The sequence below is a fragment of the Podarcis pityusensis genome (genome assembly GCF_964106645.2).
Source record: "Podarcis pityusensis genome assembly, chromosome: 8".
Classification (NCBI taxonomy): Eukaryota; Metazoa; Chordata; class Lepidosauria; order Squamata; family Lacertidae; genus Podarcis; species Podarcis pityusensis.
In genome coordinates, this window is record NC_138033.1 from 69,524,776 (window position 1) to 69,552,720 (window position 27,945).

The 27,945-nt window shown below is 44.3% G+C and overlaps 2 protein-coding genes across 5 annotated transcripts; one reads left to right on the top strand and one right to left on the bottom strand.

Moving 5' to 3' along the window:
• Nucleotides 1–16,901, top strand: PEX10 (peroxisomal biogenesis factor 10). Of its 3 annotated transcripts, XR_013989822.1 has the most exons (9): nt 1–124; nt 1,746–1,857; nt 5,908–6,027; nt 7,349–7,429; nt 7,568–7,974; nt 8,785–8,960; nt 10,197–10,332; nt 11,115–11,254; nt 16,668–16,901. XR_013989822.1 is itself a non-coding variant. In XM_081018148.1 (8 exons), exons 3-8 carry the CDS (start codon nt 5,910–5,912, stop codon nt 11,181–11,183), a joined length of 987 nt encoding a protein of 328 aa, XP_080874274.1. In that variant the 5' UTR covers nt 1–124; nt 1,746–1,857; nt 5,908–5,909; the 3' UTR covers nt 11,184–11,304. The 3 variants fall into 3 exon arrangements, 2 of the variants coding, with proteins under 2 accessions (XP_080874274.1, XP_080874275.1); XM_081018148.1 differs by lacking the exon at nt 16,668–16,901 and having other exon boundaries at nt 11,115–11,304; XM_081018149.1 differs by lacking the exons at nt 1–124; nt 1,746–1,857; nt 16,668–16,901 and having other exon boundaries at nt 5,838–6,027; nt 11,115–11,304.
• On the bottom strand, nt 14,187–27,929 carry RER1 (retention in endoplasmic reticulum sorting receptor 1). 2 transcript variants are annotated; one of them, XM_081018151.1, is made up of 7 exons: nt 27,911–27,929; nt 20,358–20,443; nt 19,479–19,583; nt 17,888–17,987; nt 16,527–16,605; nt 15,442–15,577; nt 14,187–14,344 (listed from the first exon to the last, which is right to left on the bottom strand). In XM_081018151.1, exons 2-7 carry the CDS (start codon nt 20,436–20,438, stop codon nt 14,255–14,257), a joined length of 591 nt encoding a protein of 196 aa, XP_080874277.1. In that variant the 5' UTR covers nt 20,439–20,443; nt 27,911–27,929; the 3' UTR covers nt 14,187–14,254. The 2 variants fall into 2 exon arrangements, with proteins under 2 accessions (XP_080874277.1, XP_080874276.1); XM_081018150.1 differs by lacking the exon at nt 27,911–27,929 and adding an exon at nt 27,677–27,849.
• Nucleotides 27,930–27,945: the final 16 nt, after the last annotated feature.

Consider the following 27,945-nt stretch of genomic DNA (forward strand, 5'->3'; position numbering starts at 1 on the left):
AACTGAATGCGCATCTGTTTGAGCTGAGGTTCTTGCTTCCTCAGCGAGTAGAGGTGTGAAGAGATCTACTGTGGTGGTCTTTGCTGATTTTGTTGACAATATGCCATCTGAAAAACTCCTGAATGTAAGCAAATGTTGACATTTCTAGTGGTCCTAGCTCTAGGATGCAGAATACTGGTTTCACAAAGTTTGGCAAACAGCTATCCAAGGTCAAAGAAAGGCAGGTTTTTGGCAGAGAAAAGTGAAGGTTCTCTAGGATGTTAGCATTATATATAGTAGTGGATCATAGGAACCAGCTCCTAGGGGCCGAGGTCCCTTTGCCCCCCCTAAAATATTTGAGCGGGTCACCCCCCCAAAAAAGTTGATGGGCATTGCCATTCAAATGCTGTGCATGTCTTGCGCTTGATTGTGTGGGGCGGGGCTTACCTCCCCCCCCCAAAAAAAAAATTATTTAACTTGGCACCCCTGTAGTAGGTTGGATATTATGTTAAACAGGTAAAATTTTATGCTATGTGCATACTATACTCCGTTTTAAAGAAACATTGTGTGTGAATCCTATAGTACTGTTCAGGGGAGAGTTAATTTATATTTATACATGATTAACGTTAATTTTGTAATATAGTTTGACATGGAAAGGGGGGGACACAAGATACGTATATATATTTTTAGCCACTACTGGCACAGTTTAGGGGTAGGAGATGCTTTATGGAGCTGGTCTTTCAGCAGAGCTGATAGAGGAGCCCTGCTTTCCCCCTCTCCCACTGAATGAGTCTAATGGAAGGGCTGCTCCCAGGTGGCACTTGAAGGAGGGGAGACCTAACAGAACTCTATGCGTGTAGTTAGGAGAGCATATGCCGTCAAACTCGCAGGTGGATTCTTGGTGCCAGTCATAAAGATCCTAACTGTGGATTAGAGGTTTGGGTGAATGGATGCTGGGATTGACAGTAGATTCTTTTTCTGGCAAAGACTGTGTGAGAAACCATTCTCAAATGATATGGAGAGCAGAGAAATCCATATTCTTTCCATTTTAATGTAAACCTACTCCCAACTGCTCTTCCCAGATCAACACACCAAACAGAATGTTGCTTTGAGAGTTGCCATTTCCCCTATTTTGCAAAGAGGTTCCCCGCCCCCTAAATGCACATATTAGCAAAAAGCATGCATATAAAAAGCATAAACTGGTGAAAATAAAATTCAGAAATGCACCAGAGAAGGCTGCTTTCAGAAAAGGTGACATTTAGATGAACTTGAACACAAAATGAATATATTAGGAGAAATGCACACTAAAAATGTGGGAGGGTTTCCATTAGCACTTAAAAAGAGAAATTCCCAAATTGGTACAGCCAAAGGGGCCACTAAATTTTCTTCAAAAGAAGCACAGTGTGTTCATATGGGGTGGGGGGAATATGCAGGTGGCATTGCAAGTTATTTCCAAAGGAGCAAGACTCAGGTATTGATCATCATGAAATAATCCTATATTATAGATGCTTCCCATGCACAGTGCAGAAGGGAGTTTTGATGCCTTCAGGGATTTCTCTAGTTCCAAGGAGCCCCAAGCTAAGGGGACCAGCATTTTGGGTATCAAAAGCCAGCCAGCCCAGGACCACCCAGTGGATGGTCTACCATCATCGGCTTGACTGCAGGTTTCAGATCCTTGTCAGGGTAGAGGCCAGTGAGGAGTAGCTACCCAGGGCATCCTGACTTATCGACAAGACTCTATCTAATCCTTAACCTTTCCATTGCAGGGATGCTGAAATGGATTATGTGGGGCCGAATGCTGATTATAATGGCTCAGTGCATCCTGAATCCAACCAGTGGACCAACTCCACCTGTATTCATCAATACACATTTGCAAGGGTGAGTTAGTACTGTATATCAATAGGTTTCAGGGTGCCATGCAGCCAGTGATAACTCCAGCAGAGCTATATCACTGGAAAGCAAACTATCCAAATAAATGTGAAATAGGATTTTTTTCAGTTCCACTTGTGGATCTGTCTGTAGATACAATTAGACTCTGTTTATGGTACTCCCTTCCCCAAGAGTTCTGCTTGGCTCCCTCCTTGATTTCTTTTAGATCAGGTGTGGGGGATCAGCTCCAACTCCCATCATCCCTGGCCCCTGGACATGCTTGCTTAGGGTTGTGAAAGCTGTAGTTCAGCAATATCTGGAGGGCCAAAGATCCCCCCCCCCCCGGTTTTCAATGAATAGTAAACCCTTTCTGCTTCCAAGCAGTTTAGTCATGCTGGCCACATGACCCGGAAATCTGTATGCGGACAATCGCCAGCTCCCTCGGCCTGAAAGCGGAGATGAGCTCCACACCCCAAAGTCGAATTCAACTAGACTTAACCATCCAGGGGTCCTTTACCTGTGCTGGGAGTGAGGGAAATGGCTGTGGTGGGTTGGGAATCTGTGGGGCTTGCTCAGTAAGTTTCTCCGTGAGGAGGCCAGGAAGAAGAAGAAGAAGAAGAAGAAGAAGAGGAGGAGGAGGAGGAGGAGGAGGAGGAGGAGGAGGAGGAGTTTGGATTTGATATCCCACTTTATCACTACACAAAGGAGTCTCAAAGTAGCTAACATTCTCCTTTCCCTTCCTCCCCCACAACAAACACTCTGTGAGGTGAGTGGGGCTGAAAGACTTCAAAGAAGTGTGACTAGCCCAAGGTCACCCAGCAGCTGCATGTAGAGGAGCAGAGACGTGAACCCGGTTCACCAGATTACGAGTCTACCGCTCTTAACCACTACACCACACTGGCTCTCCCCCACCCCACCCCACCCATGTCAGGAGTTTCCCAATCTCAGCCTCCCTCTGGATACCAGATCATTTTCTGCCTCATGGCAACTGGCAAAGGTTTTGGAGCGTTCCCACATTAGTACACTAGCCATTATTAAGTTCTTTTTTAAAAAGCAACAGTGCAGAAGCTGAGAAGGCAGGGACAGCCCTCTTTCTTCTTGGCCAAGCAGCAGGGGATGAAATTGGTGCTCATTTTCTCCAGCTGCAAATACGCAGGTGCGCAGAGAGTCAAGAGTATTCACCAGTCGCATTCACCTCTCTGTAACTTGGCAGCAAATGGAAAAGTTCATGATGAAGCCAGGCAGGTGAAAGGGTGGCTGAAGCAAAACACCCTTCTGGCTCCTGAACTGCTGCCCAGAGAATAAAATGGCTCTTTCAGCATAATAAATGGCCATCCCTGAACCCATGGATCCAACAGCTGCTCTTGTTTTTCCATCCACTGCGACTACGAAGAAATCTGGCAGGAGGTCTTGAGATCAGTAGACCACCAAAAGCTCCTGCATCTGCTGGCTGAAGAAATGCAAAGCAGCTTCTTGACAAAAGTCTGCCAACCACAGTTGTAAGGATGAATAACCTGCTTTCTAGCTTCCTTCGCCCCTAAATGTTGGGGATGGGTTACTTACATTGGGACCTTTGTGTGTGGGGAGGAGAGAGGGTTAAATATTTCTTCTCCCCGATTCTTGGGACACAGAGAGTTGCCTCCTACCAAGTCAGAGGCAATGTTGTCTGCATTAACTAGCAGGGGCTCTCCAGGGTTTCAGGCAGGGATCTCACCCAACCCTACACTGAACTGTCAAGGACTGAACCTGGGACCACCGGCATACATGGCAGGTGCTCTACCACTGAGCCATGGCCCCTTCCCCTCTGCAATGGGAGATTAAGAGAAGTGAATGCTACTAGTTTCATATTTTGTTCATGGTGACATCTGAGATGCCACCTAAAAAGACAGGCTTTGTACACCAGATTTTTAGCCCAGACACCTTCATGAAGGGATTCTCTGCCATGTTGAGGTAAGAGGAAGAACAAGGTGATGGAATGGAAAACAGAGCTCAGCACAGGGGATGGGAATGTGCCTATTTAAATAGATCCATTTCAGGGCTCTTGGAATTGGACACTGGGTGTGGATCCCTCCCATGGTAGCATGCATCAAAGCTGTCTTTCACCAACGAAGAGTTAGCTGGGGTACCAGAAATAGCTGCAGCTATCTACATTGTGGTGAGGGGTCCTGACTCTAGAGGAAATGGGTAGAGCAAGGAGCCCCATGTTTCGTTTCTGCTGTCTTCCCATTAACAGCTGAGAGTCCCCCCAAGCTAAATTATTGGCCCCAACTGCCACAGTTATGCCATCACTGGCTTCACTCAAGAGACTGTGAAGCAAAGCAAGATCTCTGCCCCAAACAACATATTTTGGTTGCTGTTACAAGATAGCAGATGATGATGTAGTTATTAAATCTCTGAGGGTGGAGGGGCTATTGAAATTTTCTACCTAAGGCCATCCAGTAATGGTGTTTTGTGGGTGGCTAAAGGGAGTATTTTTCCCAAACTCTCCCATTTAAAAACGTCCTCCAGAAACAGACACCCACACACCCCAATTTAGATGGCAACCCCAATGGGGGACACCACCCTCCTGGATGGTGGTTTTGAACATCCGGTTCTTATTCATGCTGTGAGTCCTGAACAAAGAAATCTGGGGGGCTGCTTTTACGTTACTGAAGTAGCCCCTTTCGCCTCATTGCAGATCATCTGCATTATCTGCAAACCAGCAAGGTCAATGCCAAAGGATCGGGAACGACAACCATCCTCTGTGGAGGACGGCAACTCCCTCAAACCACAAAATTGCCCCTTGACAACTATCAACACCTCCAGCCATTGTCTGGCTCCCATCAATGGACTATGTACTTAATGGTCTCTAGTGCACAGGCAGGGACCACTTCACCTGGGGTTCCATTCCCAGCCCCTGCTTTTGTCAGCGGCAGATGCATGAGTGCACTCTGCCCCATTACATCACATGTCACCCCTTTTCAGCCCTGCCCCATTCACATTTCACCTCCGTTCTGCCCTCTTCCTGGTCCAGAAGGACCCCCATGTCAGCAGTCGCACATCAACTGGACTCTTTGGGCACTGCCTCTTTGTGAGATTTTTCCAGGACACTGATTGTATTCATTCATTCATTCATTCTCTTGTTGACCATTTTCATCATTATTTCAGGGTTCTAGTTTTGCCAAATCTTTTTTTATTGATTTTCAAATTTCTACAAATTGATCACAAATTAAAACCCATTTTACATTTTCCCAAAGTAAAACTCTCACTTGCACTCTTATATTTCCAGTCACGGGGATAAGATTCTGAACCCCTACTTAATACAGTAAACATATGTTTAAATCCTTGCAATCATAGACGTTAACAAAAACAATAACAAAAAGAGAGATCTACACCCCCCATAATTTTCCAATCATGCCTTTGCTCTAGTGTGATTCCCCTTCATCGCATATACAGCACAACATGACAATGACTAATCCCCCTCATCAGTATGATTGGCCTAACTCAACAACCTACCCCACACACCAATCATAGTTAACGAAAATAATAGCAAAAGAGAGAGCGCCCCCATCATATTTTCCGATTTCATCCATGCAGAAATGGCTATTCAAGCCTTGTTTTATTGTTTCATTATACTGTTCGCCTGGTGTTTTTGGTGTGGTGTTGGTTTTCTCAATCAAGTGGTTTGTATAAATTTTACGAAATAAACAACTGAAACGCTTTTACTTTTTGAGCTATATGCTCTAAAAGGCGCACGTTTTCCGAAAGGGCGGCGGAATGTTCTCTTTATCCCGGAAGATCCTCTAGTGAGCATTACTCTACACTTTCCTATCTCTCTATGCGCAACTCCAACACACACACACACACACACACACACACACACACACACACACTCTCTCACTCTCTCTCTCTCTCTCTCTCTCTCTCTCTCACTCTCTCTCTCTCTCTCTCTCTCTCTCTCTCTCTCTCTCTCTCTCTCGTTCGTGGAGCGGCCTGATGACGCATAAAAGCGTGCGCCGCGCGAAGCGTCTGTTTGCGGAAGCAGCTCGGGCAAAACAGGCACCTTTCTCGCCTTTGCAGCGATGTCGCCGGCAGCGGTAGAAGCCGGGCCCGCACGACTCGTTCGGTCCGCCCAGAAGGACGAGCTCTATCGAGGGGCGCTGAGGAGCGGGGCTGGGGCTGCCTTGGGGGGCCTGGCAGGTGAGGAGCCGTCTTGACCCCGGGCAGAATTGCATCCTCTGAACGGCTTTGCAAGACAAGAAGCCCATATACCGGATCTTTTTCTTTCTTTCTTTCCGTTTTATATCCCACTTTCTCCACCAAGCGGCATGGTTCTCCCTCTCCCCATTTTGTCCTCACAACAACCCTGTGAGGTAGGTTAGGCTAAGAGGCAGTGTCTGACCCCAGGGTCACGCAGTGAGCTTCATTGGCTAAGGGCGGGGATTCGAACCCTGGTCTCCTAGGTCCTAGTCTGAAACCCAAGCCACACTGGATACAATATCTGAGTCATTTGTGTGTGTGAGAGAGAGAGGGAGAGGGAGAGAAGAGGGGTTGGGTGGGGGGTGAACCTGGAAATGTAAAAAGCAGCTTTATATCAGGTCAGGGTATTGGCCCATCTAGCCAAGCATTATTAGTTGTGGCTTCCCATAGCTCTCCTGGGCTGAGATCACCGCAGGTAAGAACTGACGCTCCTTTCACCAATGGCAGGAGAAGACATCTTTGGTGAAGGCGCAAGAGGATTCATTGGCAGAGTACCTCAGCTTGCGTAACACAATGCCTCGTTTAACTGTCGAACTCGCTCCTGCAGGAGGCAGTGATGGCCACCAGCCTGGATGGCTTTAAAAAGGAATAGGCAAATTCATGGAGGAGAAGGCTACATGAAGGCTACTGGTCATAATGGCTGCCTCTACAGTCTGAGGCAGTCTGAATACCAGCTGCTGGCAATTACAGGAAGGAATTGTGCCCAGGTCCCGCTTGTGGGTTTGCCACTGAGATATCTGGTGGCCACTCTGAGAATGGGATCCTGGACTAGATGAGCCATTGACCTGATTCAGCAGGCTCTTCTGTTCTTTTATTGATGGATAAAGGTGATTGAGACTTGAGAGAGGACTGTATCAATAGCCTGTGATCTGAAAATTGCAAACATCTTTGCTTATCCTGCAACCATTGAGTTGCAGTGCATATCTTGCATACAGTCTAGCTTGAAGTGTAAATTATCTTTGCTTATTGCATTGGTAGTGTGGGTATACAGTATGTGCCTGTGGATTACACTTCATGCATCTGTTTACTCCACAAAAGCTTATGCCATAACGTTCTACCTCTCTAGAAGTTGTATCTGCACTAAAGACACTGGTTACTTTGTAAATCTCTGTTCTTAATTTTTTAACTTTCATAATGTTTTATTATTTGACCTATGAAAATGGTGTAATTTCTTTTTCAACTCGTATTGAAGTCAAATTATTTGGCAGGGCATCTCTGTTCACTTTGTTCTCTAACACTGTCATTTGCTCTGGCTCTCTAGGTGCTAGAATTTGGTTGGAGTGGCAGAAGGAAATTGAGCTGTTTGCTGATATAGCATATTTCACACTCACAACCCTTTCAGGTATTTCACCCCTTAAATTGTTCTGTGCTTGGTGCTCTGACTAAATGTGCTGCCATTTTATGCTTAACATTAAACTTATCAGATTTTCAGGACTGCCATCTCTGTTTTTGTTTGTTTGTTTTTTTAAATGTTCTTTAGGTTACCAAACTCTTGGTGAAGAGTATGTCAATATTATCCAAGTAGACCCATCACGGAAGAGAGTTCCTTCAGTACTTCGACGGGCTGTCCTGATTTCTTTGCACACTGTCTTCCCTTACTTGTTAGACAAAGGATTAGTACACCTGGAACATGAACTTCAGACAGAACCCGATGAGATGAGGACTTTGCAAAGCAGACATTTGCGTGGATTGTGGGGAAGGACTTTCTTGTGGCGTTGGTTACAGAAATGGCTTGGCAGATTAACAGAGCAGCAGAGGAAGATGCTCTGTCAGGTTGTCCATTTTCTCAGGCAAGGCATTCCACTCCTTCGTAGGCTGCACCTGGCCATCTTCTATATGAATGGCATTTTCTACCACCTATCTAAAAGGATGGCAGGGATCACATATGTAAGTAGAAAGTATTTGATAGCCCTTTGATGTTCTGTGTGCAATACACTAAAATCCCGTATTTTGGCACTGTTTACTGTGGGCAGCTCTCACTTCCATCCCTGGCATTGGGGCGGGGGTGGGGAATAGCATCAAACGGAACCAAGGGCTATATCCAATGCTGGTCATTCCCAAAGTATACGTACTGAGATTAAGGGACCCAAGTTAGTTATAGTCAGTAATTTCAGATGGGTCTTCCCTGCATAGGACTTGGTTGGATAGAACCTTAAGTTTGGGCTGCCATCCAGTTTCTGTCTCTCAGCACCCCGAGTTTCTGTTTCTTGTTAACACTACCACATGTACAACAGGAATATAATGAAGACTAGGAATCCACTCTACCCCTAAATATCTATGGTGCCATATTACTTATTTGTATGGATCCCCTCTTTGTGGTCAATTTAGAATCGTATGTATTGCCATAGCTCAGGGATGTGGAGCCTGTGACCCTTTAAAAGCTGCTTGACTACAACTCCCTGTCATCCCTGACCACTGGCCATGCTTGCTGGGGCTGATGAGAGATGGGAGTTCAACATCTGGAGAGCCATAGGTTCCCACTGCTGTTCTAGAGGAGGGCTACTGTCACCAATACCAGGATGGTATTCTGTTCTGTATGCAATTCAAGATTCAAAAGTCATGTGGGCTGGTTTCCATTCTTTCTAAACAAAATCTGTACTTGAAATAGCCATCACACTGCAGTTCTCTAGGTTCCTTCACAGATCACACAAAATGCATCAATATCAAGTGGTGGTTTTGTGTCTTCCCCCCTTCCAGCTGCGCTATGCAGGATTAGATGGAGACAACCAGCATGTTCGATCAAGTTACAGGCTTCTTGGGATCCTTTCAGTGCTGCACCTGGCACTAACAGTTGGTATCCATGCATACAGCTTCCAACAGAGGCAGAGGGCAAGGCAAGAATGGAAGGTGCACCGTAACCTCTCCTACCCAAGGTATGCTAGTGGCATTTTGCTTACCAGATGCTTACAGGGGGTGGCGTAGATGCCTGGGAGCCTCAGGCTTGGGGATCAAATATTCAGGCCCCTCTCTGGCCGTCAAAATTGTGCCCAGGCTACAGCCTTCACTGGTGCTGCTTTGCACCCAGTGTTAATGTATGTATTTGTTCACACACTGTTGCTTGTGTCCCTGCGCAACACTGACCCACAGCCCTTGGAAAGTAGCCTTGAAGGGAAAGCGGCCTGCAGGATGAAAAAGGTTCCTGCTAGTGTTCTTTAACTATGTACAGTGGTACCTCGGGTTAAGTACTTAATTAGTTCCAGAGGTCCGTTCTTAACCTGAAACTGTTCTTAACCTGAAGCACCACTTTAGCTAATGGGGCCTCCCACTGCCACTGCGCTGCTGGAGCACAATTTCTGTTCTCATCCTGAAGCGAAGTTCTTAACCCGACGTACTATTTCTGGGTTAGCGGAGTCTGTAACCTGAAGCATATGTAACCCGAGGTACCACTGTAGTAGTATTAGCTGGAATGAAGGGTGGGGGCGCATGCAGTGGCATCTGAGCTGTGTTCAAAAACCTAGATTGACTTAATATTGTGCTTGACAATCAACAGGTGTTAAGAATGGATAAAACTGTGTCCTGGCATCAAAACTGGGTAACCAACTCAGTGTGTAATTGATCTGGTTAAAATGAATTAGGTAATTTGAATGGGTTGGTTATATTGTGCTTGCAAACACTGGGCTTTCAGTACATGGAATTCTCGGTACGTAAATGGCAGAGGGTGATATATTGGGAAAAGGGGAAAGGAGAACCAAAAAACCAAGAACAGTATGCCTACCCCTACCTTGGAAAAATAGCTCTTGTTGGGTGGCTTTGCATCTTGTTGGAACTTGCTAAGTAACTTTGAAGATCATTTCCCCACACCTTTATTTTTAGGCAACAAGCAGTACTGCCCAGGAACAGCAGTCAAAAGTATGAGGGCTAGGAGCGTAATCTTTTTAAAAAATGGGTGCAAATGTTTACTCAAGAGTAGATGACCTGAAATAGACCCATATTAGTAACGTCACTTTCTTTCATGTCTACTCTGAGTAGGACTAGCATTGGCTATAACCCTGTTAAAAAGCTAAGTTTCTCCTGATGGTGTCATATGCTAGAACCTTGGCAGCAGAAGCATCATCTCCCTTGGGACATTAACCTGAAGAGCACTTGTGCCTGACTTTGTCCTCTCTCAGAACCCAGCCTGAGGAGAAGTTCCTTGGCCGAAGCTCTCGCTGTATTCTGTGCTTAGAAGAACGCCGGCATGCTACAGCCACTCCGTGTGGACACCTCTTCTGCTGGGAATGCATCACTGAGTGGTGCAACACCAAGGTAAACAGACCCCCTCCTAGGATGCTGAACTCTTAAAACAAAAGCAAAGTCCTGTCAGGTTTCCTTTTCGCAGTGGAAATGAGAGCTGTAGGAAAAGAGGAGCCGAAGAAGTGGGTTCCTTGAAATAGCTCCTTGGTTTCATTCTTCCCAATGTCTTACCAAAGGAGGAAACTACATGTGATTTGAGTTTTCAACTTTCAATTCTAGCAGGTGCCAATATGCACTTGCATTATCTGAGTCTAGTTGATAATCTGTTAAGACAATTCCTTAATTCGGGGACGAGGAGCCTGATGTCTTCCAGATGTTGTTGGGAGTCCAGCAGCCCCAGCCAACATGGCCAATAGTCAGGGATAATGGGAGCTGCAGTTCAACAGTTGGACTCAAAACGACTAGACTGAGGGTTAGTTCCTATTAGTTTTTAAGAACTGGTTTACTGTTGTAGAATTGACTCTAGCACCTCAAACTCTTCATTGATATCACATTGCAATGAAGGGCAGGTTAGAAATGTTTTAAATAGCAGCTCTAGATACCACAGCAGGTAGCTTTTCTGCACTTCCACAGCATGTACACAATCCTGTCTATAAATATAGCTCTATGCCTGTAAGAGTTCTACATACCATCAAAAGCCCCTGGTACTGAGGGAAGGCCCGTGGTTCCATTTGTAGAGAACTTAGGGTGTGCAAACAGGTAACTGTCAGAAAAAGCTAGCTGGAAAAAGACTTACAAACTGGGAACTGGGAGATGTTTGTTTAGTTAAGATATGTATTTTTCCTCTCCTGCAGGCTGAGTGCCCACTGTGCAGAGAGAAATTCCATCCACAGAAGCTGATTTATCTACAACACTATCGATAACAGCCACCTGTGCAGCTGTTAGATTGCAAAGTGTTAGGAACCAACGAAAATACTACAGCTTTTGACCAAGTGTAAGACTTTATTTTTATATTATGATATTAAATTGCTGTGATAAAATTGAGCAGCTTAACACTTGAGTTGCACTGCCTGTACAAGGAGATACGAACTTGTCATCTTACAAAACAAACTTCTGGTGTTGATCCTCTTTCTTTGTAGAACAAAGCACACAAATCTACCTAAATTCTGCTATAACCCTTTTAAGCATTGGCAGGCATCTGCTAGACCTACCAGTAGTGTTCTCATGACACTGTAACTTGTTGACATTGATGAAGCTGAATGTTGGGGGGTTTGGGATAAAAGAAAGTACTTCTTCACACAGCACAAAGTTAAAACTTTGGAATTTGCTCCCAAAAGAGGCAGTGATGGCCAGCAATTTTGGTCGCTTTAAAAAAGAATTAAGACAAATTCATGGGGGATAAGGCTATCAATGGCTACAAGCCACAATGCTTATATTCTGCCTCTGTGAGTGGAGGCAGTATGTTTCTCAATACCAGTCACTGGAAAATGGAGGGGAGCGTGCACTTGCCTTCAGGTCCTGCTTACAGGCCTCCCAGGGGCATCTGGTTAGCCACTGAGAGCAGAATGCTGGACTCGATGGGTCTATGACCTGATTGCTGGGCTATTCTTATGGGAAACTACATTCTCTGAGAGGTAGTAGCTTAATAAGAACATTTTACCTTTCCAAAAGATACTAGGGCATGCATATGGAAATTAATTTTGAGTTTGTGTGCTGCTAAAATCCCCTATGCCTAATAAACTATAGCTGTTGGTTAGTTTTTTAAAAATATAAAGCTGAAGTTCTAAGTTGGAATGAGCGCCCTACAGTGCAGCAACTGTCAGAAATTCAGTTTGGCAAAGATTGGGGTAATCTTGTACGGTGGGTACATAAGGCAAAGATAGCCAATAGGTGCCTCTACCGGCTGTTGCTGGACTCCATCTCCCATCAGACCTGGCATGCATGGCTAATAGTTGGAGAGGAAGGGAGTTGTGGACCAACAACACCTGTAGGACTACTGGTTTGCCACCCTTAGCAGAAGGAATATACAGTAGAAGCTGCACCACCTGCAGCCAACAGCTACAGCTGGTGTGAACACGTTTCCACATAGGGGAGGGTATGTGTCTGCCCTTCTACATTGTGACGTTTTAGTCCTAGAGTAATGCAACTGAGGTCTGATACAGAGGAGAGCATGAATTAACCTCTGACAAATTTACTTAGTCTACTTTTCGAGCTACTGCCCCAGCTCCATACCATTTTATTAACACATATACTAAGAGATATTAAAGCCCAATTGATATCACTGGAACTTGCTTCTATGCACAGTGGTAAGGATCAGGATTATTCATTGCAATTTTCTTTAATACCTCTGATCCCTTGTACAATATTTTTCATAGTATTGTTTAGAAATGTAAACAGATCCCCCTATTGCTGACTTCTAAGAACGTTGGGGTGTGGGTGTGGGGGCAACACAGATTTTTCCCATACTGCTGAAAGTGGGGCGATCCAATTCACATGGCACAGGATATTTTACATTTATCACAAGTCCGCCCAATACAGAGTGAAAATTTCCTTTTAGACTGAATCATGAGCAGCTATGGTTTGCACAGTAATGCAAAGGACTGTTTTCGAACAGCTAGAGTTCAAATACATTATTCCAAAATATTTAAATAGAATGGGTTGCATCCAATGTTAATGCTACTCTGAGTAGACCCACTGAAATTAGTAGACCTAAGTTACTCACACCCATTATTTTCAAGGTTCTGTTCTACATAGTACTTTGGATACAACATAATGTTTAGAGAAAAAGGAAGAAATGTTAACACTTAGTACCTTACATTGGTTGTTATAAAGACTACTGAACCCAAGAAAGGGACACTGTCTTTTAATAAAGTTTGGAATTTTAAAAAGTCACTTAATAAAACTGTTTATAGCTGTATCACATTGAAAAAGTTTTACATGCAGATCATTTATTTCTATATTTTTCTCCATAGAAAATTAAAAGCTGTGTTAAAACCCACAAAGTCTCGGTCTGCCATGGCCGGTGTAGATGTACCTTGGAGAGGGCTACATGAAGCAAACTTAAAAAGTTTTTTTAAGTATCAAATAAAATGTGTCAAAATACTCTCCACATAATAATTTTTTATAAATTTAATTCCAGACCTCCAGCAAACCCTGGCCCCCAAAAACATGATTGTTAAGAATAATAGTGAGCCATTATGAAAGAGCCAAAAAGAAATCAGCCTTTCCACCATAAAAGCTAAATCAATTAATTCCTTTTCCACTTTGAAAATAAAAAACTCAGGGTAGGCTTATTTCAACGTTCACAAGTTTCCCTCTTAAGTAATATCACCAGAGGTCCTGTAAACAGCCTGTTAGTCAAAACCTGGGACATTACAAAGCAGAAAACATTATCACTGTGTCTCATCTTCCTCTGTAGATGCACAAAGCATTTCAACAATGTACCAGGATGCATTCTGGACTAGATCAACACAAAGGAACCCAAAATAAATAAATACAGTTGTGGGAACTCCCCTGTTCCACACTAGGCTATACTTTTGTGAGGAGGGGGCTTGAAATGAATGTTCTACCTTCTCTTATTACTCTGTCTTGCTAAATGTGCACCAGAAACTTGCGAAATTGCCACTCAAATCCTGCACTTCCAAGGAGCTGGAACCAGTAGCGTGTACTTCCTATGAGATGTTTTGAGAACATGGGATGACTCCTGTTGTGCAACAACAAAAAAGGGGGGAACAGAAGCAGCCCTTGGACATAACAGCTCATATCCAAAGAATAACAAGATGATATGGCTGATATTCTCTTGCGGGGGGGGGGGGGGGCGGGGAGCCTGACGCTCAATAAACTGCAGGGGGCGGGGGGAGAAATACAACTTCTTAGTCCCCACCCTCGTTATTACTGATGACTTGGTATGAAGGAAAGAGGCATCATTACAATGGCTCAAAACTGGACTTTTAATTGTAATGAAGGGAGTTGGTCAGCAAGCTCAGTATAATTTCTAGCTAGCAAAGGTCTTCCCCACATCTTCCTTCCCTTTGTATTTCCTCTTGCCGTGTGTGAAGGGTATATATCGATATTTTATCATATGCTGCAACAAAAGGGAAAGAAAAACACAGGCTTTTAGAGCACACCCACGGCACTCCCCTCCCTCTGCCCACTCCGCCTCAAACACCTGAATGTGCTCATGTGTTTGAACAGCAGTGGCTATCCTTTTTGGAGGAACTGAGGGCCATGGACAACCCTTTGGGGGCCACATATCAAAGTGGGTGTGACCAAAGAACAGTGGGTTGTACCAATACCAGTCTTAGCTAAAGTAGATCCATTGAAGCTAATGGACATGACTAACTTAGATTCATTAATGTCAATGGCTCTACTCTTAAAGAGTAAAGGGACCCCTGACCGTTAGGTCCAGTCACCGATGACTGTGGGGTTATGACGCTCATCTCACTTTATTGGCTGAGGGAGCCGGCGTACAGCTTCCGGGTCATGTGGCCAGCATGACTAAGCCGCTTCTGGCGAACCAGAGCAGCGCACGGAAATGTTGTTTACCTTCCCGCCGGAGCGGTACCTATTTATCTACTTGCACTTTGACATGCTTTCGAACTGCTAGGTTGGCAGAAGCAGGGACCGAGCAACGGGAGCTCACCCCGTCGCAGGTATTCGAACCGCCGACCTTCTGATCAGCAAGCCCTAGGCCCTGTGGTTTAGACCACAGCGCCACCCGCATCCCATTGGCTCTACTCTTAGTAATACTTAATTGGATACAATCCACTTATTTTTTTAAAAAAAATTAAGGCCTTTGGGGGGCATCACTATCAATAGGGGGAGCCTATGGGAGCAATTAGCATTTTCTTTTAAAAGCTGGATGGCCACTAAAATGTTTTTTGAGTTCAAGTATCACAGCAGGGGATCCAAAGGAGAAGTCATTTTTTTTTCTTTTTAAAAAATGGTGCTTTTGGAAGGAGGTCACATTGGAAACAGCCCCCAGACTACCCTCATCAGCGTTAGACAAAGCCTCAAACTCTACTCCAACTATGGGGGTCTTTCAAAAAACCCCACCACCACTAGCAATTTTTGAGCTACAACATAGCCAGTGATATTGCCATTATGTTGGGGCAATCCCTCTCTCTCATGTTTAGGAGAATCCACAACCTGGAAAAAAGAACAACTTGGTTAGATTCTTACCTTGATTTGCCTTTTCATTGTGATGCAGAAAAGCATAATGAAGTACATCACAAGAATTGGCCAAAAAACTGGAACATTGAAAGCCTCAAAGAATGTACATGTCATTGCGACAAGGATGCCTTTAGTAGCAGAGTGCCTTGGAAGGAAAAGATAGTTGCAGTTAGGTTGATTGTGTACTAAAATTCTTTTAAGGACATTAATGCCCAATTCACATACCATTCCTGATCTCCAGCATTCTCCCCTCCACTTCCTGGTTTTCCCCAACTACAGTTTGCTGTGACACCTGAATCTGCAATTCATGGTTAGTGCTAACGTCTGGATTGCAGTCTGCAAAAAGAGGCTTCTGATCATCCTTGGAAATCAAGGCTCTAATGATACTTTGCTGATCCACAGCAAATAATGGTTATAGAAAACCATGAAGCCGAGGGAGAAACTTGCCTAGGAGAGGAGTGGGAAGGAGGACCAAGCCCACAGCAACATTTCTGACATCCAAGCCATAAAAGACTATTTCCACCTCTTACTCAGCATTGCTATCCTGCACCTCACAGCAGAAGGTTCTCTTATGATGCCTTAAGAGGCAGAAAAGAAGATTCTATCACTTCTGCAGACGAACCAGCTGTCTTTGGACCCTTCTTGTAGCTTTCACCTAGCAGTAGCGATTTCATCAGGCTAGCTGAACTGTTTCCATTTCAGCTGGTCTCCGAGAACTTGGTAACCTAGGTTTAGTACCCAAGTTTGCTGCTTTTCCTCCTCCCCTTTCCCTCCCTCCCTGCTTCTGTGATTTATGTTATGGTTAAGACTAAAGCTCAATGCAATACTGGTGGATATTTGGACTTGTGACGCCTGAGTTGAGCCTTCAAATCAAGCACACCTATTATGTGGAAGAGGTGGCTCATACTGAAAAGGCACTACAAGGCCAGAGATTTGGGGGAGGTGGCAACTGGGCAACTGTTAGGTACGCACTGTAAGGAAGGCGGCACAAGCTTGAGGCCAAAGAGAAGGCATGCCTATGAGAGGCAGGAGAACAGGAAAGACGAAGGGTCAGGGACTTGAATCCTTTTGCATTGCTATTAAAACGTACTCACCAGAATTTGAACTCTGGCAGCCTTCGAATGAAGGGCCGAAACTCCTCATTTTGTTTTGTAGGTAATGAAGGACCCTCATCTGAGAAGAGGAGGAAATGCAAAGTCTTAGGAACTGCTTTCTTCTGCATTTAACTCTTGCAGGTTCAACCCTTGGCATGCCCAATTAACAAAGTTCAGTAGCAGATGTTTGGAGAGGCCTCTGCCAGAGACCTTGGACCGGCGCTGCCAATCAGGATGGACAATACTGAGCTCAATGGACAGCCTTATCTGATGTAAGGAGGCTCCCTCTGTTACTACTACCATACTTAGAGCAGGTATGAATGACTGTGCTAGAGACAAATCACCCATTAAAGTGTACAAGGAAACAAAAAATTATTAACAGGTGATCAAAGGGCTGTTACGTGCAAGAGAAATTGCAGCACAGATCTCCACAAAGTATGAAACGTGAAAGCAATGTCGTTCCAGTCTCAATTGGAGGGGAGGTATTTTAATCCACAGGGAAGTGAAGGTAGTAATACAAAATCAGGGATTCTAACTCTGGCTCTGTCAAAACTCTGTCAGCATTTCTAATACATCATTTATATGTTTATCCTAGGATCTAAAAACGAAATCACTCAACTCCTAGAAGATGTCATGTTCAGTTATGTGCCATGCAATCCACAGGATGTGGCTAGCACTGGTTGAACTCTTACATTCAAACTTTACAGGAGTCAGTTGTTCTTGCTATGAAAATCCACACAGGGCCATAAGCAAACATACAGTGTTATAACACTACAAAAGACACTGTTTTCTGTTGGGATAATTGGGAGTCTGGCCACTCAATAAAGTTGAGAAGTGGTTGGCACTCCACACTAAAGTCCAGCACTCTTCATACCCATAGATAGCAGGTGCAACTTAAAACATACTAAGCTGTGCCTAAGTCCCCAATATGTTCTAGGTTTTCGTGTGTGTGTGTGTGTGTGTGTGTGTGTGTACGTACACATATCAGGTTTAGCATCCTTTTCTCATTGTGGACATTCTCAGGACTCTCCCCAAGCTACATCGCTCACCAGCCCTGCTTTGCACACACACCCTGCCCCCCTTGTGTGTTTTTGCCAGACTGGAATGTGTACTTGAAGCCTTCTGATGCTTCGTTCTTGCCTGGATGGAGCATAACTCATGCAATGTGTACAGAAACTAGCCTGTTATGGAAAAGGTGAAATAGACATTTGTTGCTCTCCCCACTTTTGCCTATGGCCCTGTCCAGCACTGGCATGCGGTCCTCAGGCTGAAAGGGCTTCCCCATATCTGATATATAATAAGTTCATGCGACAACCAACACCCATGCAAGAGAAAAGCAGGGCTAGTGATGTTCTTTATACCTGAGTCCTCCATTAGAGAGGGATCTACCTTTGGCGACAAGAAAGCTATGAAAAGGTTTAGGTGGTAGATGCCCAAGGCATATGTCACGATGTACCAACCCTAGGAAGGAAGAAGAAAATGTCAAATGAGGACATGGCTCTAAGTACAGAAACACACCTACCTACACAAAACTGCTTGCACACAATCTGCAGTATTTGACTGTATGAGGGGGTTGTTGGGGGTAGCCAACATAGTGCTCCCCAAATATTGTCAACTATAACCCTTATCAGCCCCAGCCAGCATGATGGTGGCTGTAGTCCAAAAAAATCGGGTGGGAGGGCACCATGTTGGCTAGTCTGAAATGGTAGGTCTCAACAATATATAGTAAACGAATAATGTTAATCAGATCCAGAGCAAACGAGGATTGGGGAATCTGTCTGTCCACCCCCCTGATGCTGTTCCCACCATACCCAGTAAACATGACCAATGATCAAAGGTGTTTGAAGCTGCTGTTTGATTTCCCTATCCCTGACCTAAATCAACTAGAAGCAAGGAATAAAGCATAATAAGAGGCAAACAGCATGAGAGCAAAAGGGAAATAAGGAGAGATAAAAGAGAAGCATGATATTTAGGGGGATGGCAGAGATCTTAATAAAGTAGGAGGAAATAAAGATGCAAGTGTGGGGGGCACAAATGTAATGAACAAGCACACCCCGAGCCTGAAGATTTCTCAGTGCAGATGCATCTTAAGGCTAAAATGGAGGTGCTCAAAAGCAATCCAAACAGAAATCTGCTATTCTCTTATGGTGCTTGTTCCTCCACTTTGTTATAGTCGGATGAATTTATTTTTCCCTGCAGCTTAGAGGTTTTAATCTAAACAAGGGCAAGCAGACAAACAGGGACACTGCTAAAATAAGTAATCAGAAGGTGGGGTGGGAGGGTGGCAGGAGGCCAGCTTCTCAAAATACTCTGAAATGATTCCAAGGTTCCAGCTCATAAGGTGATTTTTCAATTGGCATAAATACAGATAACAATGGAACAGTCTACTGGTGTAAATTTACCTACGGATGGCACTTGCTCCCAGGTGCATATACTGTTGCAGTAATCTGGTCCTCCAGATGTTGTTGAACTCCACCTCCCATCAACCCTCGTTAAAGTGGTCGATGCTAAGAGATGATGGGAACTGCAATCCGGCAACATCTGGAAAGCAACGGGTTCTCCAGCCCTGAAGAAAACCCTTAACACTGGTTATACCCAAACAGACACAAAAACAGAATCACAGAAGTGCTTTCAGATTACCATTCTTTCCTTGCACAAAACTAACAGGAGGTTTATTATGTTCATTATTTATTATGATAAGATACTGCTTCAATAATCAGTACAGTACTATTATCTTCTGAATCAAATATTTTTCAATGCTACTCATATTAGTTCTGTGACATTTCATTTGTGCAGACAATTATCTTGCATATCACATGTATCTCATTAAAGGTATGTAAAGGAAGTAAAAACTGTTGCTTCCATCAAACATAAATATCTCTGAACCAACAATAAACAGAGTGACTCCACACACATGCAGCAGGATCTGCAAGTGGTGCTCAGTCCTCTTACCTGCAGTAGATAAACTCTTATCATGTAGATAAAACTTAAACCCAGCGTTGCAACCCATCGCACTGCAGTATAAGGAGTAGATTTGTCTAACCAGGACTGATAAATCTAGAAAAAATGCAGTATTATTCATCAAGTTGCTAATAATAACAGCATATCACCTGTCAAAAAACTGCAAGCAATTACAACAGCATTGTATAGCTAACAATTACAGCAGCGATCCTGTATACTGTTTAGGGGAGTTTTTAATGTTTGATGTTTTATCGTGTTTTTAATATTAATATTCTTAATATTCTTAATATTCTTAATATTCTTAATATTCTTAATATTCTTAATATTCTTAATATTCTTAATATTCTTAATATTCTTAATATTCTGTTGGGAGCCGCCCAGAGTGGCTGGGGGAACGCAGCCAGATAGGCGGGGTATATTTATTATTATTATTATTATTATTATTATTATTACTACTACTACTAATACTACTACTACAGTACAGTGTACACTGGAGTTTTGGGGCTCCAGCTCCCATCGGCATTGTCAATGGTCAGGGATGATGGGGGCTGTAGCCCAACAACGTTGGAGGGGAGCACACATTTCACACATGGTCGTCTCATTGAGTTCAACAGGACTCAAAAATACAGAACTATCTGCAGGACTGACTGCATGGTGAGTGCAATCTTGAATGTGCACACAGTGCAATTTGAGTGCTCCCGGTCAAGAGTTCCCCAGATATTTGATGCCTCTTCCACCACTCCTATGGGCAAGTAGAAGGTGAGAGATCTGGCTGCAGTTCCTTTCTGTAAGTTGCAGCTTTAAACCACCCTGAGTGATAACTCCTTTGATTTTATTTATGCATCTCTCAGCCCCTGATGTGAAACTAACCTGTCCAAGTCTTGTGAAAAATCTAAAGACCACTGAAGGTTTGCCATGAATGGACTCGCCAGTACTGTCCCCTTCTGACATTGTTGCTGTGGAAACAAAAGCAAGACATTAACGTAACTGAGCTTTGGCATAATACTCTTGTGCCAAGATTCAGGACAGATAAAAGGAAGGACTTCTTCATGCAGCGTATAGTTATTAAACTATGGAGTTTGCTCCCAGAAAGGGCAGTGATGGTCACCTACTTGGTTGACTTAAAAAGAGGATTGGAAAAATTCATGGAGGAAAAGGCTATCAGTAGCTACAAGTCACAATGGCTAAGCTCTCCCTCCGTGGTTGGAGGCAGTAATATTTCTGAATACCAGCTGCTGGAAGCCACAGGAAGGGAGAGTGCTCTTAGGTCCTGCTTGCCAGTTTCTGACAGGCACTGTGAGAACAGGCCGCTGGACTAGTGCCATCTAGGATTTTCTTACGTTCCTCCACATCTTCATCCTCCCAACAACCCTGTGCAGTAGATTAGACTGAGACAGACTGTGACTGGTCCCAGGGTCACCCACTGAGTTTGATGGCTAAGTGAGGATTTGAACCCTGGTCTCCCAAGGTCCTCATCTCCCACTACACTACACCTGAATTTGTTTAATCCCCTTCTATTATTATTATTAAATTTGTGTACCACCCTTTATCTGAAGATCTCAGGGCAGTTCACAGCATAAAAATGCAAAATAAAAACAAAACACGGTGGCTCTGCGGTCTGATGTACCACGTTCTGCCTGCCATTGGGGAGGAAAGATACCCAAATCTGAAATCTTTGCCTGGCTTTCATCTCCTGTTCACAACTCAGCACAATTCTGTGACACAGAGTAAGCATGTGAGCAAAATGCAGACCTATTGGTTCTCTTGATTTATGACGGAAGGGGGAACAGCACTTTGTGCAATTCTAAGTATCTCCACAGTAGCTGCTATGCCACATCATCAAAAGGATCACTTGGTACAACTTCCTGGTTGGCCATTTCTGCCGGAGGCGGGGCTATGCTCCTCTAAGCAAGAGTGCAATTCTACTCCCAGAGCTACAGAGCAGAGCATACAGCTACAGCATTAAGTGCTTACAGAAGGAGGAAACGGGATCAGAAAAAGCAAGAAGAGATGCCATGAAAAAAGCATAGCTCACAACAAAGGAATTGGGAGAGGTTGGCCTAAGGATAAGCAAGTAGTTAATCATTTCACCATATTAACAAGGCAATTTACAAACACTTCAAGTTGCACAGTTCTACTGAAGATACAAGGATCATAATACACTCTCAGAGCTAATGAGAGACTGTTTCCCAAGCTTAAATGCTATAGAGGGGGGATTACTTAAGAGGTTGCAACTATGACTCCCAAGCCCCTCTACCCCAATTAGGCGTTTGAAAAACCTGAATGATAGAGACAAGCTTTTCTTTTTAAAAAATCCAATGGCTATGGGGTGTGTGGAGAGGTTGGGTGCCCCTAAGGCACATCTGGCTTGCAGGCCGGGGCTTCCCTACGCGTGTGGCAGAGCAGGGGCTGACCAACATGACCAAAAATAAATCCACCCCAGCTGCTCAACATGCCATACGCATATTACGTGATATTTTCAAGGTGGTTTAAAACAATAATAGGCAGAAGAATAAAATACGCAGTAAAACAACAAATGAAATAAAGCAGGGGGGAAAGGAGAAGGGTATAGCACAGGTTAAACTGAGGTTAAACTGAGCCCAGGAAAATATTACAAAAGACTTTATCTGCTGCCAAAAAGGACACTTAAGGAGGTGCCAAGGAAATTTCCCTGGGGGAGAAAATTCCACAAGCGCACAGACATCATCTCAGAACACTGGTTTTCAACTGATGGGTTCCGGAACCAACTACTGGGTTGCAGCCTAACCTAAGGTGGGTCACAACAACAGTATTGCCGCCATAAAAATACATGGTAAAAAAATTATGAAGTGGATCCGCAAATTCATGTTTGAGTTAAAAGCGGGTCCCAGATCTGAAAAGATTTATGACTACAGAGCTGTTATTATTGGGGTTATTAATTAAATGTTTATACCACCCTTCATCCAAAGATCACAGGGTGGTTTACAATATAAAAACACAAAAATACATATCATAATAACAAACCAAAACTATACCCCTCCCTGCCCCATTTAAAAGGCCATGGATTATTTAAGTAGCCAAAGGCCTGGGAAAAGAAGAATATTTTTTGCCTAGCAACTAAAGATATGTAACAAAGACACAAGATGAGCAGCATTCCACAAACATTCCACCTAGACGGCACCTTCCCAGTAACCACCTTGGTTTCAATGGCAGGAGCTCCAGGGTGTCATGAGGGAAAGCAGCTGGCTAATCACCTGGCTAGGTGGTCAAATACATTTTGCATCCTAGATGAAGTTAGTGGAAGGCAAAAGTTAGCTCATATCACTAGTACTATGGCATGCTGAATGAAGCAATCAGGAAGCGACTCTGTAGGGATGCAAGGATTGCCCTGCTGGATTAGAGCAAAGGTCCATCTATTCCTCCAGCACTTTGTTTCCAACAGCACACAGCCATGTGCCTCTCTGGATACCCAGAAGTCGGACACTGTCCAGAAGGCCTAATATTCAGGGCCGTATTTCCTCTGTACATGGTGGTATTGAAAATAGGTGCTACAACAAAATGTCAGCGTATCCTCACCTCCTAACAAAAGTGCTCCTGTTTAAGGTATTGGCCACTCAGCCATCTTCTCTAGGAAACTGTAAGCAACAAAGGACTTGCATGCGGCATTCTGCTTCCCCCACACCCAACTTTGTATTTATCAGGGGTCTCCCTTATTTCTCATTGGCCCCCATTTTAGCTCAAATCCTATCAATACTTACCACCTGACTTCACTATTACAGGATGTGACCCAGGGCCAACCCAAGACATTTTGGCACCTCAGGAGGATCCCAAAATGGGTCCTCCTTTCCCACCAGGGAAGAATGGGTGAGGGAAGATCTACATCAGGAGCAAGGCAGGAAGAAAGACTGACATCTGGGTCTGCTGGTCCAGTGAATCCCGCCACCTGAGGCAGTCGCCCCACCTTGTCTTATGGGTGGGCTAGCCCTGGTGTGACCACTAACAGCCATGGAAATACCTTTCTCTGATTTCGCTGTGCAGTCAGCTATAATAAGCTTTTAACACACAGTGCAGCTGGACTGTTTTCGTCCAGCAGGTAAGCCCTAAGTGGTCTGTAAATCACTCCGACTGATCTCCATAATGGAAAAAGGAACTCACCTATTAGCAGACCATTACTCAATGGTAAAGCACATGATATGTATGCGAATGATCCCTATGAACCCCACTTCACTCCTTGGTATATCTGCTTTAAAAATTCTCAGGAAAACAGGGATGAGGGGAACTTCTGCCTGAGACCTTTGAACTGCTTTCAGGTAGATCAATAATGATCTGACTCAGTAATAAGGTAGTTTCACAAGTCTGAGTATCATCTCTGGAGGAAACACTAATTATAATAAGGGTCCCATTCATACTATCAATAAAGCACTCTTACACCAATTTAAGAGTCATGGCTTCCTGCAAAGAATCCTGAGAACTGTAGCTTTCAGGGGGTTTCCTAACAACTCTCAGCACACTAAACAAACAACAGTTTCTACAAGTCTTTGGTATAGAAGAGTGCTTTAAATGTATGGTGTGGATGCAACCAAGGTCTTATCTGATATTAGACTTCTGGATAGCCTGGGAAACAAAGTATCAAGAATCCCAAGTGCCATAAAAAAAAAAGTACTGAGAAAAACCATTAAAGGGGGAAACTATGCCGACAATTCTAGGATTAAGCCACATTTAACTCAACAGGATTTACTTCTGAGCAGATGGGCATGGGACCAAGGTGCCTGAAGACCAGTATCTCCCAGTAATAGCTCTGTCCTTGAGTTTTAAAAAATGAATGAATCCAAAAGTGTTACAAACGCTACAGTGCTGAAAGCACAAGAGGCCTGTTTCTCTTTCCAGGCAGGCGTCAAGGATCAGATGCCAGCACCTTTCACACAGCAGCTACAAAACCAAAGTATTGGGGAGCAGGGAGAACAGGAAGACCGCAATAAAGTCCACTGCCAAAGTAACCCTCAGAGGGTTTAGCTTTATTACGTTTGAATATGCTCTGTGTGGCAGCCCCCAAATAGTGGAATTCCTTCCCCACAGAGGTGTGTCTAGCATCCACATGCTGACATCACACCTCTTTACTCTAGCCTTTGACACTATATAGATTTGGTATATATCAGGACCCACTGTATTCTTCTGATTGCAAACTGCTTTAACTGATTTTACTATTGCATTTCTATATTGTTGTACTCTGCCCTGGGGCAATTATTGTTCAAGGCTTGGAAGAAATCCAATAAATAAATAATTAAATGATATAATATTGCTTCCCACTTTTTAAAAAACGCAAAGCGATTCACAAGCAAGCAAAAAAAAAATGTATATACAATTTGTTAAAATCCAAAAACATTAAAAACTGAATTCCAAAGGCCTTACTTCTAATACAAAACTGAATTCCAAAGGTCTTACTTTGGTATACAATTTTGTTTTGTTCTGTTTTGTTTTCTACACGGATCCTATTTCTTTTATTTTCTTTTTTGTGTCTTATCTTACCCTGTGCACTTGTAATTATGTAGTTTTTTTATATTTCAATAAAGAATATAAAATAAAACAAGTACGGGAACGAGATCTCCTGAACATGGGCCAACTAACAGTCACATGCCTTTGCAGCTTGGTTGTCAGATGGTGCCCTGCTATTGGACGTGGGGAGTTTCAGGTGGAAAAAGTACCATGCCACTACTCTGGCTGGCTGTACTGCCCCTTAAGCAGGCAGGTTAAGGAGAAACAGTGTGTAAGACCATTACAGAACTGCAGTACTTTTTCCAGCCAAAAGCATTTACTGCTAAGCTATGAGTTCAGGTATTATAATTGCTGTTTGCTTGAGGGCCATCAGGGGATAAACAAACTGCATGGCAGTTACACTTTCCCTTAACTATCTCTCTTCTGGCCACATAAAACAAACCCATACAACCATTATGGCACCAGCAAATCTGCTCATTTCTAGCCTGGGTCCCCCGTGGCAAACCAGTTGTGCAAAATGCTCACCCCACCAAAACACAACAGATTCACTTTGCTGCCAATCATTTTCTCAGAGTGAACTCTGCTCACAGTTCCCTGCTTACACTTTATGAGCCTGGACTAAGCACAAGCAATCTTGCCACAGACACAAAGTCACATAAACAGTGTTTGAAGGAGGCTGCAGTGGCAACAGTGTGGGCCAAGGTGTAGAGGACCCTACGAAGGCAACATTTTGTCAACACTTTGAATGATATTGAGCTGGGTTGAGAGAGAGAAGGAGCAGAAAATATATCTGGGATTGCGAGGAGAATTCCCACTAGGGTGAGGTCTTTTTCTTGGAAAAGGAGAATTAATGGGGGCTGCTACTCTTGCCCATAATTCATTTTGGTCCAGATAGACAAGTTTTCGCTCCATGTGGGTTATTTTGAGTACAATTGCATAAAGAATAATCCACTGAGAATGCCAGGCTAGCTTTTTAAAAGCAATGAAGGTCCACAAAATACAACCGGGTGTGTCCTGAATTGCTCAATGACAGTATGTCATTCGCTGTCCACACCCGGTAGTCTCATCAACCTGTTCCAGGGGAGGAGGAAAAGATTACAACTGAGCCTCAGTTCCAGGCTGATAGGTTGGCCTTAATCATCTTCATCAAAGCAAGAAAGTCTCCACCTACTTGAAAAATAACACCACCTTAAAAATCCAGCTACCCAAAATGAGAGGCTTCAGTACCCCTTGTTTAAATTGTCCACACTTAACATGCAACGGTGTCCCCGCTCCTCTATCCCACATACAAGACGGAAACAGATTGTCTTAATCCCACTGTACATAGTGCAATTTGGAAATAATCACCCTTAGCCCAATGACTAAGAGTAGACACACATACCCCAGTTGCTATTATAGGGACAGAGGAATAAACCACCCCCAAATAATTATCATCATTTGAGTGGCAGTAAGTACAGTGGTACCTCAGGTTACATATGCTTCAGGTTACAGACGCTTCAGGTTGCAGACTCTGCTAACCCAGAAATAGTACCTCGGGTTAAGAACTTTGCTTCAGGATGAGAACAGAAATCGCGTGGCAGCGGCAGCGGGAGGCCCCATTAGCTAAAGTGGTGCTTCAGGTTAAGAACAGTTTCAGGTTAAGAACGGACCTCTGGAACGAATTAAGTCCTTAACCCAAGGTACCACTGTAGTCATATCCCATGCCATGCATTTAAAGCACATGACTCTGAATATTTACCCTTACAATTCCCAGCACCCTTATTTAATTTTTTTGGGAGGGTTGGGAAATCATGTACTCTAAATACACAGAGTAGATTTGACAAGTAAAATCAGAGGCTGTAGATTAAGGAAGAAAGGTGACCCTATGGCAAAGTGGGGGAGAAGGAGGAGGAATAAGAGAGGCTAGCATTTGAAAGAAAAAGAAATAAGTGTCAATGTACAGTATCAAATAAAGAACCCCTCATCACAAGTTGGTTTTGTAGCAGAACAGTGATGTGGGTAAGGGTCCCTCTTAATAACAACAATAGTTTTACAAGTATCCTCCACCTGCCCCCCCCCGCTGTCCCCAACTTGGCATGACGAGACCTCCCACAAGGCTGAAAAATCCCCCCTCAATAATAACTTTGCGATTACCTCTCCAAGCAGCTCCCCAACTTACTACGGAATTTATTATATGATAATAACGATTTCACAAGGCCCCCCCTAAGCCACGCCCCAGCTCCCCATAAAGCAAAACCACCCTTTGTACCAATTTTGCAAGGATTTACCTCAACCTCTTGGTATGGATAGGACCCCAAGGCTGAAAATCCTTACATTACATTACAACTCCTCCCCCCTCCCCCACCAAACCACTACCCGGTTTGTCAGAGCAAAAAAAAAGCCCTTTATGCGTCATTATTTTTATTATTAATTATTATTATTTCTCAAGGACCTCCCCCGTGCAGCCCTAGCTTAGCGAGACCAGCCTGAAAAGCCCCGCTTTTAAGATTTGATTCCTCAGGAAGGGCCGCCTCTCCCAGCTCGCCATGGCGAGGACCCCCCAAGGCTGAAATTTCGTTATTTTGGAAATGGGGGGGGGGGAGAGGAAGGGGAAAAAAACGTTCCTCCTCCCGCGTCACCCTTGGACCTAGAGAGCCCTCCTCCCACCCTCTCACGGAGGGCCCCGGCCTCATCGCCGGGGCAACGGCGGGGCCTCGGGCCTCGCGGGGGTAACTTACAGGCCGCGCCGGGTGTCCCTCCTTCCGCTTCCCGCCCCGCCTGACCAGGCAGAGCCGCTGCCCGCGCCAACCCCTCCTCCTCCTCCGCCTCCTGCTCCTCCTGCTGCCGAGATGGCGGCAGCGCGAAGCCGACAGAAGAGCTTCCGCTACCGGGGCGAGGAGGAGGAGATGATGGCGGGGGCGGAGGGTGGAAGGTCGGCCGCGCCGGCCACAGGGATGCTCGCGCCTGCTCACCTGGCGGCCGCGGAGTTCAGTGGGGTTTACTCCTT

Excerpts from the sequence above, each read along its gene's own strand:
- PEX10 (XM_081018148.1), top strand. The coding sequence starts at position 5,910 with ATGTCGCCGGCAGCGGTAGAAGCCGGGCCCGCACGACTCGTTCGGTCC. Across the intron at positions 7,975-8,784 it reads GGATGGCAGGGATCACATAT|CTGCGCTATGCAGGATTAGA; the intron begins GTAAGTAGAAAG and ends CCCCCCTTCCAG. Across the intron at positions 10,333-11,114 it reads CTGAGTGGTGCAACACCAAG|GCTGAGTGCCCACTGTGCAG; the intron begins GTAAACAGACCC and ends CCTCTCCTGCAG.
- RER1 (XM_081018151.1), bottom strand. The coding sequence starts at position 20,438 with ATGTCAGAAGGGGACAGTACTGGCGAGTCCATTCATGGCAAACCTTCA. Across the intron at positions 19,584-20,357 it reads TTTTCACAAGACTTGGACAG|ATTTATCAGTCCTGGTTAGA; the intron begins GTTAGTTTCACA and ends CATTTTTTCTAG. Across the intron at positions 14,345-15,441 it reads CAATGAAAAGGCAAATCAAG|CATATGATAAAATATCGATA; the intron begins GTAAGAATCTAA and ends CTTTTGTTGCAG.